The sequence below is a fragment of the Perissodus microlepis genome, chromosome 23 (genome assembly GCF_051167445.1).
Source record: "Perissodus microlepis isolate ML-2025 ecotype Zambia chromosome 23, ASM5116744v1, whole genome shotgun sequence".
Classification (NCBI taxonomy): Eukaryota; Metazoa; Chordata; class Actinopteri; order Cichliformes; family Cichlidae; genus Perissodus; species Perissodus microlepis.
Window position 1 is genome coordinate 36,398,901 of NC_140482.1, and position 18,632 is coordinate 36,417,532.

The window sequence follows — 18,632 nt, forward strand, 5'->3', positions numbered from 1 at the left end:
CGAATGTACTGCATCTCCACTAGTAGTGTCAGTGTTAATGTGCGCTCAAATAGCATGTGGGAGTACAGACATTTAAGCGAGAAAAGATTAAAGGTGTAGCTACTTTGGCTAATTCATGTTCACAGTAAGCATCTGCTGATGTTACCCCCAATTCCACACCTGCTTGAAGCTGGAAAGGCATGTAGGTCTGACTGTCTACAAATGGAAATAAATTTAGCCTTGTGGCACACGCTCTAGTTTTACTGTGTTGTGCTGTTGTGCGCATGTGATATGCAAGACTGGGAATGTTCTGTGCTTTTATTATAGCCTATGCATATCAGTTTGTCTATATTTATAACCAAGATTAAGCTTAGATCGCCTCTTATGATCTGCTAATGAAGAGTTTACATACTTGTTATGAACAGTTGTATTGTTATTGAGCTTCTGGGATGCCGTTATGTCCGGTTGTGAAATGATTAAATGGTGAAATAATCATTACTGGATATTTTGAATTTAGTTGTGGAAAAACTGACTCACATCCCTACTGCAGCTTTGTAAAGACCTGTGAAGACCTGCAAAGACGGATGCAATTAGTTATTGTCACCTGAAGACTGGGAAAGGAGACGATTGTGAAATGATCTCTGGTGGAGAAAATAAAGGAGATTATTGTGAAATGATAAAAGGGATATTAGTCAGAAATTTGGAATTTAATTCTGGAAAACGTGACTTATATCCAGGTTGTATGTGGGAACAATTGTAAAGGCCTGTTTACTGTACATGCTCGATGCCAGTTTGGTATTTTTCTTGCACTTTGAAGCTCCTGTCACCTCTGGTGTCTCCTATGACACTAGTCTAATATATGCACTGCATGTAGTGTGAATTATGTCACAGAATTAACGATTCAGTGAGATTGCACAATGACACTTGGCAGGAAGCATTTATTTCTTATACATGCACTGTCTTGTCTGTTGGCTTCACCTGTTTCACTCAAGTCCACATTTTTCAAAAAAAAAACTAAAGCTCGACTGAAACAAAGATAAACATGAACACGAAAATGGTATTTCCATCTCTCTCTCAGTCTCAGTCTGTTTTAGGTTTTGTGTTTCACCTATTTACCAGGAAATTCCTCCAACAGAGAAACTGACTGCATTTACATCACATCGTGTTATTGTTCCACCCACGTGTACAAAGGGGTAGCTCTTGCATCAGCACTGTTGTTTTATATCTTTTGGCTTTATTCCAACTAGTAAGGTTGGGTCACAAGCTTTAGGACTTGACTGAAGCTACAGACACACACACATGCATGCACGTACGCACACAGACAAGAACTCCTTGTTTGTCTGGCTGTTAATGCATCCCAGACTTCTGCACTTCCTTATCACATTTGTGTCTCCTCAGTTTCATTGACGATCAGATGAGAGGTTACGACAGGTTTCACACAGCCTTTTACAGATTTCCTAAGTAAATCCTCAGGGGAAATTAGGCTGTATTCAAGTTTCAAAACACACAGTATAAAAATACAGCAGGCTGGTTACATATTATATATTACAAATATTCAATTCAATTCAATTTTATTTATATAGCGCCAAATCACAACAAAAGTCGCCTCAAGGCGCTTCATTCCCCTTTATTTTACGTGTGCCACTTTTCCATGAAATCTCATTCGTGTTACAACATGCAGAATTTCAGTAACCAGAGAAAATGAAACTTGCTCCAGTCTATCAGACAGTGTGGTTAGACAGCTAACAAACTGACATCATGCATTTCTGGTAACATGTGCCATAACCATGCCCGAAGCGAGCTGTAAGGTCACAGAGGAAAGTGTCACCTAGTTGTGTTTAGAGCTGTCACAGAGTAGCCTCCTGTGTGTAGGAGTTGTGAGAGCACATGGTTTGTTTGTGAAGCAGCATACCATTTGATGAGACAAAGCAATCTCCATTAACTCATTTCCCAAACTACACATTCTCACTTCCTCTACTCATGTCGTAGTCCCTCCCACTGAAGATGTGAGAAGAGGAGGTGAAGAAGAGACACAAGGATCAATTGTTTAAATTAAATATGCTTGTCTGGGAGCCATCAGCTTAAGCAGTGTCAATTATATAATAACTACCTCTCTCCTCTGATTTCCAGATGCATTTTAGGAAATGAAACATCTTTCAACATGATGTATTGAAAGTGGGTCATAGACACGAGAACAGAGGACAGGAGGAGTCACAGTTAAATAAGAAAGGTGCTTTGTCATCATCCATATGAAATATACAAAAGAGTAAAGGCGAATGGCTGACAACATGTTAAACATGCATACTGTGGGCTTTATGAAGTCTACTGCTGTGATAACAGGCCTGGGTTAATTATCACTTTACAGAAATCACTGATTATGCTGCGTGTTTTCAATAATTGCAGGCAGATTAAAGATTTAAAATTTGGGGAAATCAATAGATAATAAGTGTCTTTGTTTTTGTGAAAATGAAAAGTTAGTTTGGAGTCTGCAACAGGGTTGTGGCAGCAGCATGATGCTGGAACCAAACATTCAGGTAAGGCTAGTAAACAGGAAAGTAGTAGCTGTAAGCGAGGCAAACCTGAAGCTGACCTGTGAGCATTTTTCATTGTGTGAGCTCACGGAATAATCTGACAAGGTGTGGTTGCACAAACCGGAGATCATATACTGTGGGCGTCGTAGGCGGTAAATGAGATTACAAAACTGAGGTGTCATATCCAGGGACCAGGAAGAAAACGAGAGGAAATTATACCCTAAAATAGAATGACAGACGATTAAATCAAGACTGGACTCTTCTGGAAGCATGAGACAGCATGATTCAAGTTGTGGTAATTTCAAGGTTTTTTCAATGAATCACCATAAATGGAGCACAGGCCTCTTTACTTATTTTCAGTTTCAAACCACAAATATTTAGATCACATCTTAAAAGAAGCGATGTGAACAAGTTTGGGGGCATTCGCAATACATATGCATAATTCAACGATCACAAATAGCAAATGTTCATCTAGGAGTTAAGTTGGGGTGACATTTACACACAGGCTTTTGGAGAATCCTTTACCTTATGTTGCAAACATACAAAACTACAGAAAGTTGTTTGCATTTCCACCTGGGTCAGTCATGCTGCAAGGACAAGAAATTCTTTGCTGTCAAAGCAAAGATGAATGGACTGTTGAAATATTTGAAATGGGCCGGGCTTGCGTGGTTGGAAAAGAGTGTCTGCATAGTCTCATTGTTTGCACTATTGATAACAAGCACAGAAAGTGACAGGCTACAACTATTTACCCACAGTTTCTGCCAAACAAAGTGGTTGAGATTAATTGGCTTTCACCAAAAATGAATTGGTTGGCATTCAAAGATAAATTACATTGTATGTTATGCTAAGTTCATAAGTTCTTATGACTGATTCATGACTCCCACCATGGCCGAGTCATAGAGAGTAGGGCAGATCATTTATTTATACAGTTACAGTTCATTTTCACTAAATTTCTGTTAAAGGTAGCTTACTTTATTTCTCCCCTCCAAAAAAGACTAAATCTGTATTTCACATTCTTACAATTCATAAGAAAATACAACATCGATTGTTAGCTGCTTATTGCATGTGTGTTCTAGAAATTTAAAACCCAGTTTAAAGACAAGAAGTAATTTTTGATGTTTTTAACTAGGCAGGTTTGACCACTGTACAGTACGCAAGGCATTAATGAGGCTATTGTGTGGAAGAAAATTATGAAAATTACTCTTTGTCTCTTTTACAATTTCACAATAAATGTTCCAAGAATACTGTATCATTTATCATGATCTGCACGCTTCATCAGCTAATTGTGATGAAACTACAAAGCCTTCCTGTTGCATTAACTCTGCAATACAGTTAATTCTGTTCCTGATCCCTGAAACTGCAGTGAACTCTGCAGCAGAGCTGGCCCTCCTGGCATTCATCATAATGTTTGTTTAGAAACTGCACTTGAGGAATCATTCTTGAAATGTGGCTTGTGTCAACAGAGGCATTCATGGAGAAGCTGAATATGGCTTTTTCTGTACTAGTAAAAACTGAATGTATTAACACTAGAACTGCCAGCGGGGGTCATTTTGACCGCGTCCCACAACAACAGCAGCAGTGATTTCTTAAAGAAGTTGTTAATTTTCATCTAGTTTTTTTATTATGAATAAAATTTGACAAAAATACATATTTAAGATTAAATGTTAGGGGTTTCATTAGTTTAACAACCTACTTAGACTCATTCTTATACTCCATCTCACCCAATCCCTACCGTCTTAGTCTGTCACATCAATTGTCTGCATGTCCTTCACTGCATCTATGAATCTTCTCTGTGGTCTTCCTATTTTCATTCCACCTTTCAGCTCCATAAACACCATCTTTTTCCACCTCAGCCTTGTCTGAGGTGGAGGTTGCAGAGGTTGAGGTCAAAGCAGGGTTAGTAAGTGCAATATCTCCAAATCATACATCATAGCAGGTGTCACTACCATCTTGCAAACCTTCCCTTTCACTCTTGCTGTCCTTTTGTGACAAATCACACCTCCGCCCATCTCCCCTCCCATTCTAGTTTATCTCACACACACCAAAATTTTCTGCGTGACCAATAAACTCATTTTAGGAAAAGTCGTAAAACATGAGATGATAAAGTTTTATTTTAATAGAGTCGCATAATTTTTTAAATGCTGATGATCTGATGAATGTGGTAAACAGTCCATTTTCAAATGTTTTGGTCTGATATTTAAAATATGTTATGTTTTAAAACATATGATCAAAAACAGTTAAACTAATAAACTGTTAATAAAAAGTTGAATTAAACATAATAACCTTTTAAATATAATCGTCCTTATTCCAGCTGAGGCTTTCTTGTGTCAGGCAAGATTTAAGTGCACCACAGTAATCCAGTCACCATGGAATAACCCAATGAATGACACAGATAGAAATGTATTGAGCTTTGATTCACAGTAAAAATAAACATAAATATAAAAAATTAAAGAAATCATACTAGATGACAAAATTATTGGTCTGATAAAGATTTAGTTGAAAACTGGGCTTTCTGGCTAGAGTTAGCAAACTTGGGTGAGAGGGGAAAACAGCAACAAAATCTAGGTAGGTGTAGGTAGGTTAAAGCAAAGGTCTCAAAGTACATCAATGACTCAGAAGCACAGAACCTTTAAAAACATGTTTTTAAATTACATTCAGTAGTATATCAAAACCTGTTAACTACATTGAATTTCCTAATGTCAATGTTCATATTAAGTCATGAAGCACACAGGCACACAGAGATGTTTGTGGCTTCTTGACGTAACTGTTAAAAAAAAAAAATCTGAGGAAATGGTTCACAACCAAAACTAACAGCAACTATTCAAAGGTCACTTAACCAAAGTGGCAACTTTTGACAATTTTTCTATTAGCATGCTACCTGTAGGGAAAACCTGTTGTTAACTTGAAACCACCATGGAGTAATTGCTGACCACACAGGGATTTACCCTGTACCCTCTCTGAAGACCCAATTTTAGCCATACAGTCAACAAGGCTTTTTTTTTAAGAGCGCTGTTTTGTAATGAATCTCTGACCTGAAGTGGACAGGGTAAAATGAGTAGTTCTACTGGAAACCTTTGACATTCTCATGTCCCTCTCTAACATTTGACCAAGGTGATATACCTGCCAAACTCATAAGGCTGCGACATGTGGTTCACACTGCCTGTAAAGATTTGTTTGCTGCACACAGGTGCTGCAAAACAATGCAAGCAGATCTGTGCAACCACACTAAAGTACTTCAGGGTGCATGCTATATTACTAAAAGCTGGCATGTGAACAACAATTCTAGTAACACGCCAAGTGTAACGCTTACTTTATTTGACATTTTAGATCACTGACACATGCACCAAGACTCCTCAACCAACACAGGCAGGGTTAGTAAGCAAGTACAAAGGATCCAAGTTGAATCTTAACGAAATTCAGCCCAAAAGAATCACCAAAATCTTTGTTTTTTTTCTCTGCACAAGTCATATGAATTCAAATGAGCCTCTCCCGTGGCCCTGCTCTGATGTACCTGCATGTAATCTGTTTTATTGAGGTTATAGATCACAGATGTCACATGCAAAAGAAGGCTTGACCTTGGTCTTTGAACTCATCAGTTTTCACAGGCTTCTAACTGACAAAGTCTGGCATGCTACAAGTAAGTATGTAAAGATAAACCACTCAGTAATTGAAAATTAGGTGTTCTTTTGTTGTTTGTTGTTTGTTTTGTTAGAATTACATTTAATAAACAATAAAGTTCCTAAATCAAAGAGTTGCACTCATGGGTTTCATGGATTTACAACGGCAAGCGAAGCGCTTCTTTATAATGAAGGAGAAAGAAGGTGCTGTGTTGGCTGTATGTGACTTACAATGTAAACTGAATATGACACCTCTGGTATCAGGAGTATAATTAGATTGGAAGGTAAGCTGTCTAACCGACAAGTGTGACTTAATTTAGAAATGTAACTTAAATTCATATTTGTATTAATTATAGTGCTTCCTTTGACGCCTTTAGCTTTTACTTGATGTTCCTAATACTTTCTGTGGTCACAGAGTTCAGTACCTGCAAATCTGTGGTGGCAGACCACAAAGCTACCTGCAAGCCTCATGAAAGCAAACCTGCAGCTCAGTATGAGATTAAGAGCATATGTGTGGAATTTACCGGGAATAAAAATATGAAAAACAATTCTCTGAGTAGTCAAAGTGAAAAACAAAGAAAAAAAACTAACAACAACAAAAACGTTCTTTCTCACCAAAAGCATCAAAGCTGTATTTTTGTCCCACACACTAATATGACATGCAGTAATTTGGAAAGGTTATAGACTGTGTTTTATCTGTGATCTCGTCTTCAGCAGACAAACAGGGCTTACTTTTTCCTTATACATATATATTAAAGCTCAACAGCGCTATACGAATTGTTTTTTACCATCTTTGTGAGGATGATGACATTTCATCTGCGCTGCCTTTCGACCACTTTCCAATGCAAAGCGGTGCGCGGATGTGTGTAAACCAATAACAGATTGGTTGACACTTTGAAGCATGTGTCAAAGAGCAGGTAGTTCTCGCTCACACAGAAAAAGAGGCAATTTTAGTTATCACTTTTAACTCAGATATACTCCAGTTTTGTTTGGTTTTTTGACTACTTAATTACTTACATTTGGAGCACTCTATAAAAACAATGGATTATCTTACTGTACTCTATGTCGTCGGCCATTTTTAATTCATTGTACTGGATACTGGATCACCGGATTTATTTGGCTGGATGTCTTTCGCAGTCATCACAAACCTACTAAACTTTAATCTCACTGTGAAATGATTTACCTGAATGTTGTTTTATGATGTCAATTTATTGCAGTTGTGTTCAAAGGTTCATGTCAACCTGAAAACTAGAAATTAAGCATCCAGAACATGATGCAATAGTTCGCTACTTTAAAAGAGAGGTGAAAATAATGGAAACATCTTAGACTCCAATAAAGTAAATGCAATTTCTTGAGCTTGTATGAGCTTAGAGTGACTTTAAGTTTTGGGGGCTTTTTTTAAATTGCTGATATTCTGGGATTTTCAGAGCAACTGTCTTTAGAGATTTGTCAGAAAGGTGCAAATAACAAAAAAGAAAGTCTTCGGTGAGTGGCATTTATGCGGAAAAAACCTTTGTCATAATGAGATGGTCAGGGAGAAAGTCAAACTGCTTGGAGCTAAAAGAAAGCCTGTTGTAGGTGAGATTATGACTGTTTACTACTGCACTGAGAAGAAAGAAAATCTCAGACTTGTCAAACCTTGAGGTGGATGGATTTGCAGGCGACCATCTCACTTTCAATTTTTGTCAGCAAAGAGCATCCGAAGGCATAAATGGCAAAGACTCACCAATGCCAGAGAGCTAAAGCATAGAATTACAGATCCTGAGCCATTGACTTGTCCCATGGGCATTATTTAAGGAGATGTTACACACAAAGAAACCCGTATGAGAGATTTCTGACAGCACAAAAGAGATGTATTAGTCCTTTTTGAGGCTGTTGTACCATCGATGTTGTTACACTGACAAATGCACACAGTGCTGGAGAGGGTCACAACTGTTTAGCAGTTTAGCTGTGTGGTGAAGCATTCACTTTAGTGTAAACCTAATTTAAGATTCTTGCTTTTTGTATGACTTTTCATTGCATTCCATTATTTGGCATTTGACCAGTGCTTTTGGAAATGCCCTTTGTTATTAAAGCTGTAATTATGTCAAACCGTATGCTATATACTATATACTATAATTATATGCAACTGTAGTTGGATTTGATCCATGCATTCATGTTGTTTATGTCATATTATGGCCAACACAGCAGACTCATCAGACCGGGTAGTATTTTTTTCAAATCTTCTGTCCAATTTTTGTGAGTCCAAGCAAACTGGAGCCTCAGTTTCCCATTCTTAGCTTGCAGGAGTGGTACCCAGTGTGCTCTTCTGAATATCTTGGTTGAGTTACTGTTGTCTTACGGTCCAGTTTGAAGGAGTATGGCCTCTCTTGTCTGACTTCTGTAAACAACAACAAGGCATTTTTGCCAAGATAAATACTGACTGAACTGGATTTTTTTTCTGTTCTCTGTAATCCTGGAGATGGTTGTGTGGGAAAATCCCAGTAGCCACAGTTTCTGAAATACTCAGTCCAGCCAGTCTGGCACCAATAACCATGTTATGCTCCATGCCTTCTGGTATTAACAAGAAGCTGAACAATTGCACATAATAAATAGTAGGTGTGTAAAATAACTAGCTGGAGTCATTCCTAAATGACTGCTGAGGTCCTACAATTAACTGAAAGGAATTTCCTTTTGCTGAAGCTTCATGAATCAGCACACATCCATAGAGTCAAAATAGCTAGTATTAACAGAGCAGGCTGGTTATAGCATAACACAGTGGGGAATTCCACTTCTTGGTGCTTGTGACGTATGTGTTGCAGCCTGTTGCTTGTCACGTGCATCCCTTTATGAACAAACATTTATTAGCTTCTAACATTTTTTTCTCTAAACCATAAAACTAAAGTGGAATCCCCAGCCACTAGCTCTGGATGTTTTTGGCCTTCTGCAAGTTGCTGAGTGTGGCTGTGTCATTTGAGACAGCCATCCTCTTAAATGTGACGTAGCTCAGTTTGTCTTTCTAAAGTGGTGACAAAACATCAAAGCTCTGCAAAACAAATATTATGACAGGTACTTCTCTAAAACTATGGTGAATGTTGTAAACAAGTCACTCACCATTTACAAGGATATGATGCACAGTGACTGTTTTCATTTAGACATAAAAATGGTTTTAAATTAAGAAGGGGCAAGGGTCTACGCAATTATCACACTACATATCCAACTTCTATGTACAAACTTTAACAAAAAATAATAATAAGCAGGAGAAGTCCATTAAACACTGATAATGACATAATACATTTCTATTCATGCAAAAAGAATGAGAAAGGGTGGAAAGGTTTCTTTGTTGCAAGCACTTTTCATTTCATTGTGAGGAAAATCCCCAACTGAATGCTATTGGTGGTTGACAATACCTGTCTATCAGGTTTCCTAAGAACCATACAAACAGTGTCAGTTGATTTTAGTCTCTATAGTTTTGTTACTAATCAATTTGTGTGTTTCACTTCTGCATATCACAATGAATTTTGGTACTTTTCCCTGTTATATAATGGCATTGCCTTAACTTAAACAGACACACGAGTTGCTAACCTGCAGTTCAACCCTTCAAATTGTCTTTCCTTTGCTCAGAATCACCAGAATCTAGGTGATCCAGACTGGGCACAGATTCTGTATACTTTTACTCCACCTATGAGCGGTTTAATGTTTTTAAAGATTAAAAAAAAAATACATATAATGCTATATTTCCATCTGCTGATTTAATCAGACATGACAAACTGACTGCAAATGGTGTTACATGAAGAATTTCGATTTCTCACACTTAGTTTCAGGCTAAAAATAACCTCAGAGACGCAATCGATGGTCCGACTGTTCATGTTTAAACTTGCTGCGGCTTCTTCTGATTTCCTAACAGCGTGATGAAAGGATTGAGTGATGAAATTTTCCACAAAAACATCTTGGAATGTTTCAAGTCTTTCAACTGCCGTATGTCATGGAAAGCCTATTGTTCTATTAATAGAAGAGACGGGAGCTAGTAATAGGAAAGCCAAGCTGAGAATTTCCGGACATTAAGCTGAGATGGAAAAAAATGCTAATAATAATTAAAATCCAATTCAACCGTTAAACTGTAATGTGCATGCACGGGGACTAGGGAGCACGTGTTAGAAAGTTGCTGAATAGACTCTTCTTGCCTAACCAGGTAAGACTTCCATTATGGTAGTTTACGAGAAAGGGCTGTAATCCAGTTTAAGGAAGCGATTCCACTATTATTTCAATTTTATTTCAATGCTATGTGACTCCCTGGTACACATTACAAATGTGCGCTTTAATAACGACTGCATATGTTAGAAAGAAAGTTGCATTAAACTTTTGTCAAAAAAAAAATGTGTGCCCTTATATAATAAAAAAAGATCATCACTGATAGAAACAAACGATGTAGCCAGCCTGTCTGAGCTACAGTTTGAGCTTGTATGTGTTTCGCTCTAAGTAGTGACGCCATAATGAACATCTTTACAAATAAAATTGTAATCATAAGAGACAAAAATAACCACAGCCTCACCACAGCTATTGCTATTTGCATCCTCAAGCACAGCAACTGAGTGATGCTAATCTTTATTTAGACTGCTCTTTTGATCTCTCTAACCTAACTTCTATTATTACCTCATCCAGATGTTCTAACTAATAACGAACCAATTTCCAATCTTCCTTTATTGCAGAATTTCATCTGCAGAGGAGTGGTTTATTGACAGAGCTTCGGAGGCAATCCAACCGGAAACAACGCTGATAAAGGTTATTAATCATCTTATGGCCTCTGACACATCTCCGTCTTTGCCCTGTTAGACCTTTTACTACAGAATGCACCATTAGTATTAAAGAAAACGTAATGCATTGTTTTAAATCATATTTATCTGATAGAGTTTACTTTTTTCTTGTCGAGGAGAAGTCATGGAGTTCCCCAAGGTGCTGTGCACTTTTAACATTATACATGCTTCCCTATTAGGATACATAAGGGACTATTAGAATACATGGCATAAATTCCAATTTGTTTGCAGATGATATCCAGTTATATTCATCCATGAGCCCACATGACAGGGTGGACTATTTCTTTTTAGCAGGTTGTTATAAATGCTCCTAGAAAAGTCTCCAGTTTTTCCACAACAAAGGGGATCACAGAGAGATATCTCTCTCATATAAGCTTCTCTTCGGTGCTTCCTGTTAAATAAGAACTGAATTTAAAAACCCTGCGACCGACTGGCGACCTGTCCAGGTTGTACCCCGCCTCTCGCCCTATGACAGCTGGGATAGGCTCCAGCACCCCCAGCGACCCTGAAAAGGAGAAGCGGAAGCGGATGGATGGATGGATGGAATTTAAAAACCACTTTAAAGTCCGAAACGAGATTCCTCTTTGTAACATTTTATGCTGACAGAGCACAAAGGTCTCGGAGTGCAGGCTGGTGGTTCCCAGAGATTGTCAATGTAAAATAGGAGGCTCACTCAAATCTCACTTTCACTCTGATTATGAAATTAATATTTGAATTTTGTCACGGCTGGGGCAGCAGTCCCAGAGATGTGGAGATGAAAAGGAGGATCCAAGTAGCAGACAGCGGCGGTGATGTGAGTGAGTTTATTTACAGCGCACAAAACATAACAAAAGCAAGGGCTGAACTAAAAATAAACCTAAACTGGGAGAAACTAAAAAAACAAACCTGAAAACATAAGGACACCGGAAGATACACGGAAATGGCACAGAGAGGGCAGGGCAGGGCAGACAAACCGACGAAGAACACAGGCAGGCACACACTATAAATACAACCACAGGAAACAGGCACAGAAGAGGGGAACACAGCTGAACCTAATTAGACACAATGAGACACAAACCTTCAAAGTAAAACAGGAAACAACACAAAACTCGGGGGCACGAACAGAGCACAGGGGGAAGACACAGGTAGGGATAATTAAAACACGAGAACCAAACCCAAAGAACTAATATAAAATCAGAATAAACTAAAAAATAATAACAATAAACTCATAACGCTGGGTCACCGCCCCAGGACCATGACAAATTTTGAAATTCTCCCAAGATTATCTTATTTATAGATGTTGCTCAGTTAGGCCTTGGACTTTAGTTACATTTGTGCAACATACATGCTTCTGTTCTCTGTCAAGATGACACTTCTTCAATGATAGCATTCTAGTGTGTGATTTATTTCTGTCCCGATAGGCTTTTACTGCACTGGCAGTGTCATTGAGATCACTGTTATGCTGAAATGCAGCCCCAAACAGCGACAGGCTTTCGTGGTGTCTTACAGATAGCTGTAGATGCTCACTGTTGTACCTCCTCCGTACATACTGATGATGATTGGAGTTCTAATCAGACCTGTGTTCATACATCAGCCTTTTCTCGCTGTTTCTCTTCCTGATAAATGGCTTCTCAAAGACCACCCTTCACTGACTCCTTTTCTGATGAGGCTTCAGTAAATAGTAGATGGATCAGCTGAAGGTTCAGATGCATTTCTCAGGTCCTACATCAGGTCTTTGCTGGAATTTGTCCTATTTCTTAAGGACATGACTTTCAGATACTGTTCATTTGCCGTAGGCTGTTTTTGTTTTTTAGGCCCGCCACTTTTTCTTCTTTCCTCCACTTGTCAAGTTTCCTCAGTATTTTTTTAATGACACACAATATGCTGAAATATGCTAACTTTTCAGCTAATAGCTTTTTAAGGATCGCCTTGTTAGTGAAAAAATGCCATTCTTTTTCTGCCAAATTGTGTTATCATTGTCATTATTTGTAGACTCAGCTAACAAAATAAATTATGTTTATGGATCAAATTATTTTTTGCTTTTGTGACAGGCTGATAGGAACAAAGTCCCGAAAGATACAATTTAAAGCCAAGTCTTAGCTAAGCTGTCTGTTATGTGTAGACAACATTTGTTCATTCCATGAGTTAGGTGCTTTTTATGCTTGAATGATTCATAGGTCAGTTCTAAGTGATTCGACAAACAAACAAAAAAACATTCCTCTAAAAATAGTCAGGTACAAGGACTGGACTGTAAATTAGTGAAAAAGCAAACAATGTCCAGCAACACTATTGTCTCTAAACCCACTTTTAAAAGTCACAGAAAGTCCAGCTGCTTGGAAGCAAAATATAAAGACGAGGTGGGTCAAGACTTTTGCACAGTACCGTAGACCTCTAAGCTTAATGGGTTAAAGTGAGTTTGACACTAAAAGTGTAGAAAGTTCAGAAGTGTACATAAGTTGTGTCACATTAAGTCACTGGGTGACAATCCAAAGGCTAGTTGTGCAATTCACTTTCACTTTTGGTTAAGCAAGGCTGAACTATCAGGTAATCATGATGAAACTGCTTACTCTCACAGGAGCCACATGTACACACAGAAAGGGAGGGGCAGAGCGAGAGTCGGAACGATCAAAACAAAGAAGTGAAGCTTATTGCAAAATGAATGGAAACTCTTTTTTTTTTTATTATTAAAGTTTCATCCCAACATTTGAACTAGGCCAAACCTTACAGGAGGTAGAAACCCTGGATTAAGTATGCATTGTTAAATCATGCAGCAGAAAATCCAGCTAAAACAAGAAGCCTCCGTTAGCTCAGTTTGCAATCATTCAAAGCCTCACCAGTACTAGATCATTTGAAAACAAAAATGTAAACACAGTTTGTTTTTTTCAGCCTGCATAAAATGTTTTATTTAAAAAAATCAAACCATCCAGTGTAAGCAAAAATGACACAGAATGTGACATTGCTTAAAACATTGTACGAGATGTTTTACAGTGTGCCAAACAATCATGAAATGTGGCTTCTTATTTTAAATATAATAGCTTAACTAATACACCACAATATGATGAACTTCAGTCAACACTTGGTCTGTGCTTTATGCATAATTTAAACACACACACACGCGCACACACACGGACACACACGCACACACACAAATCCAAGGACTGTGCACACTGCAAGTGCATATACAATCAAAAAGTCCCATTACATTCATCTCCTCTCTGGTCTTTACTCTGAGAGGTCTGTGTGCCAGTGTAACTGCAGCATCATATAGCCTGATAAGTAATAATCCAGGACCACAAGCACAGAGTAGATTGGACAATGTCTAACAGCATGTAGGCAAAAAAGAGCCGCAAAAAAGAGCCGCAAAAAAGGCTCTCCTGCATGTTTCTGCTGTAGTCGTGCTGGTATTATGACAGAAAATCCAACATAAAAATATGTGAGGAATGGGTTTTTTGGCACACAGAAAGTTCACAGACTCAGATCGGAGCTACACAGGAGACAAATGCACCATAACAAATACATTCATTTGGTACAACAAACATTTATGTAAAAATAATAATAATAATAATAATAATAACAACAACAATAATAATAAAGTACTGGATATTATAGGATACATATATGTAAAACTAGGGTACACCTGAGAAGTGCAGAAACTTCATAACCCATTAACAAGCAGAGAACAGGCCAGGACAGGGTTTGTTATGGATAACATGTAGCTGCATATTCAGCCTTAACAAAACTGATACCAATTACATTTAATGTAAACCTTTAAAAGTCAGTCATCATTAAGCATTTAAGTCAGTCTCTGATTTCAGCGTTTAAAATGTTTGGGTTTTTTTTAATCTTCTATATATGAGTAAGCTGAATAACTTTGGTTTTGGATGCTGAAAAAGTCACTTTTTGGCACCAGGAAATGGAGATAAGCACGAGGAGTTTAAAAGGAAAAAGGAAAAACAATCATTATTCGGTTCGTTTTCTGAATCAAACCATCAATGGTAAAAAAATAAAAATAAAAATAAATAAATAAATGGAGGATAAATCAATAAGAAAAATAACAGTCAGTTACAGCCTCAATCAGAATGGTTTAAGAATGGGAATCACTGTGGTCTTTGTGCATAAAAAAATATGCTTATTCAAGAAGTCAAATACACTGTCTTTTTTTTGTTCTTTTTTTTTTCTTTTCTTTTTTTTAGCTATTTTGTGTTAACGAAAACAGATTGTGTCACCACCAAAATCCACCAAGTTGCTCGCGCCCAGGGCTGCGCGCACACTGTCGAGATTTCACTGCAATCCTGGCTGAGGTGATTAAAGAAAACAAAAAGAGACTCTGTCAACACAACTCGTGTCATCAGCGTGAATCAGGCTTAGTGTGTCTGTTGTCACTTGGCAGATGAGCACAGCTCAGTGTCGAGTTTTCTTTTCATGCCAGCCGGTTCTGGTTTTGGTCTCCTGAAGGCACGTCTTGGTCCTCATCAGAATTCACACCTTTTTCCCAGCAGATAGCTTAGGCCCACGGTCACATTCAAGAGCTTGAAACCCGTTGTGTGGTTCAAGTCCAGACTAGACTTCGTGTTTGCCCTGAGATAGACTACGCTCTGGTGCCCCCTGCAGACATCTAACACATCTGAAACAGTTAGTGTGACGTTACTGACAACAGTATCATCCATCTTCAGCTGCAGTATCCCTGTGGTCACCATCCCATTTGTCAACGACTTGTAGCACACATCCATATACCAAATGTAGGGCCCCTTGCATGTGATGTCGATCTTATTTTTACCCGTATTTACATCCATTTTGTACTTGCTTGCAATTTCCTGAAACTTCAGTGTGATATTTCCTAGGGGGACTGAAAAATGAAAATACAATGTGAGACAAAGAGTGCAGCATGTTTTTTGTTTGTTTTTTTAAGGTGAAAGCACGCTTTTTACTTGATATGACTTTCTGTAGTCTTTTTCAGTATCTCTGTGGGTGGGAAGATCAGAGCAGAAACTAAAGGCTTTATTTTTCTCACCTGTCATAGGTTCAAACTCTATGTGCACAATCGTGTCAGTTGACGTCTGCTGAGGAAAGAAAAAATGCAAAGATTAGAGGCTTATTGGGTTTCTAGATTTTCTTCGTTGTTCTTATTGCTCTCTGTGTGTTTTGTTTTGTTTTTTTCTTTGTAAAGGTCACACAGCTCTGTTTTGCAATTTCTTGATGTTTCACTCTAGGAAGCACAAACTTGCTTGATACAGCGGTTAAGTGATGCGGTGTGAAAATAGACAGGCTGACAGAAACTAGGGAAAGTCTCACAGCAGCTTGATTAAAAACAGTAGTGAGAGTAGCATCTCAAGAATAAACAAGATGTCCTAAAAGTAGAACAAATGTTAGTCACTAATACAATCATCATTATACAGTAACCGTGCAGCTATTTCTATGCAGATTGTCAGTCATCAGGGTCAAAGAATATCTGGAGAGCCTCAAAAAGTGCGCCTATTCAGGTTGTCTCTCGGTTTAGCTTCGTCTTTTTTCCTTTTTTTTGTGTCACTAATAAAGCTGTTTTCTCAAGCAAATCTCTGAAAGCCTTATGTTACTGTAGAATTTAAAATTAAAACTGAAAATCAAAAGTTAAACGCGGATCTTTAAGACACTACGCTACATCCAGATAAACAGAATCAACTTTTTGGGATTTCCTGGATGACTGTTCACGCCTCAAGGCATCGCTGTGATAACAAGCAACAGCACCTACTACTAGTACTACTACTACTGCACCAAATCAATCCACCTCTAATTCAATAATCTGGAATTTCGAGATTACCCCCGAGACGCTGAATTGGACAAGCGGGAAAGAATGGATGGATGGAATAGTAATACGCATCTCTCTCAAAGAGGAAAGCAGCAGACGCTTAACATATACCATCCACCTTATTGAGTTGAAACAGCATGACTTGATGCAGAGCCACGTGAAACATTAGGTTACTTACTTTACACGTTTTATCAGCACATTTGAACACAACTTTTCTGTTTTAGCTGGTTCGATCAACTTTATGAAAAAAAAAACCCCAGTCAGAGATAAGAGGTGCCACGACGGCGGTTATCAACTTTCTCTGTTATAAGTCAGGCTTTCTGCTTCAGCCTCTGCTGCGCATAAAGGGGGCGTCTGATGCGTCATTTCACTCTTCTTCCGTTCAAAATTGACGGAACGAGTTCCGCCTACTTAAGTAGGAGATTTGATCAAATGATGTGATAAAAAAAGAATAAATATTATTAGGGTTTTTTGTTTTTTTTGCTTTTTGTTTGTTTGTTTGCTTTAGTGGCAAAATGTGCTGAAAATAAGGGCTCGATCATGCAGAAAATCGCCTATCTGGTGAACTGATGAGCTCATATATCTGCTGTTATCGCCCGCCACCGCTTAGTTTAATGTGATAGCTGCACATAAGGGTGAGAAGTGTTAGACCCGATGCATTTGAACATCACAGGGCATCTGTGTTCTCAGATGTCACGCTGTAGTGTAAAGATAAGCGGAAAGCGCTTCAGTTTTGCGGGCAGATCAAAGACAAATTAATATTATCGGGTACAAATAGCCTAAAAAAATAGTCTGAGCAGTTTTCTAATCTGTGCTGTACCACCTGCATTTCCAGCTGTGATTACCTAATGCAACCAGTTACTTGCGCGGATAAAGGAAACTTTGCGAAAGTCTTAAGTTATCTTAACTAATCTCGCTCCGTATAGTTCACTCAGACACAAAGGGAAACTTAAGATAGCAGCAGGAGCTTTTATAGTAACTTTCCAAACCTGATAGGACATTTTAGTTGTAACTCTTATATTTTAATCGTAGTTTGACAGTTTGTTTCTGCAGTCTCCTTTCCCTTCTGAGAACATGCAGTCCCCACACTATTTTAAGACATATTAATCATATTGAAATAACAATAGTATAATAATAGTATCAAGCTTTCAAAAAGAGTTGCAGAGCTAGAAAACGTCTGGATGAACAGAGCTGCTTATAATATTAACTTTAAGTTGATAGATAAAAGTGCATTAAGGAGTTTTACTCGGTATTGAACTGCAGGTGTTTAACAAAATATCATCCAAAGTGTTCTTAAAGACAAACCAAGTGTGCGCATCCTTGCCCACGAGCTCTCCACTTAACCTCTCCACTCACAGCGTACTCACATCCTTCGGGAAGTCCAAGTAAAGGAAAAGAGTGGCTATCAGGCAGGCGGCCACGACCACGTTCTGCACGGCGACCACCACCGCGAGTGTCCCTGTGCGCTTTCTCCGGTGGATCACACGACCTCCCTCAGCATCCATCATCCTCTGTTCCATCAGTGCTCTGAGCTCCCTGCAGGAGCTCAGCGAGGCTTTAAACGCGAGTGGGCAAGTGCAAAGGAGGGGAGTGACTGGAAGGAAATCGCTCACGGTCTTAACTTTATTGTGTCTGAGATCGTGTGGGTGGGGGGGTTGCAGCGCGCTCGTGCCATGTACACGCTGGGGATAGACGCACACGCGCACACGCTCACAACGTGAGAGAGAAGCAGGAGCTAAACCAGCGCACCGTGAGCTGATTGGCTGTCAGTGTGCCGATTTGCGCCACGACGCTTGCGATCTTCTAACACAAAACGAGCCGAGTGAATCCTCCCACATTGTGTGCGCTTCAATCAATGTTCCCATAATATTCATCAGGGGGTTCTGAGAGATTTGAGCACGCTGAGGAAGAAAGAAAAAACATTGTTTCTGGGAAACGAGTGATGCAG

General features: G+C 38.7%; 1 protein-coding gene across 1 annotated transcript; it reads right to left on the bottom strand.

Annotated features, from left to right (window-relative positions):
• Positions 1-13,604: 13,604 nt before the first annotated feature.
• On the bottom strand, positions 13,605-18,254 carry LOC146362004 (uncharacterized). The gene is made up of 3 exons (XM_084920489.1): positions 18,052-18,254; positions 15,911-15,956; positions 13,605-15,745 (listed from the first exon to the last, which is right to left on the bottom strand). Exons 1-3 carry the CDS (start codon positions 18,202-18,204, stop codon positions 15,372-15,374), a joined length of 573 nt encoding a protein of 190 aa, XP_084776615.1. The 5' UTR covers positions 18,205-18,254; the 3' UTR covers positions 13,605-15,371.
• Positions 18,255-18,632: the final 378 nt, after the last annotated feature.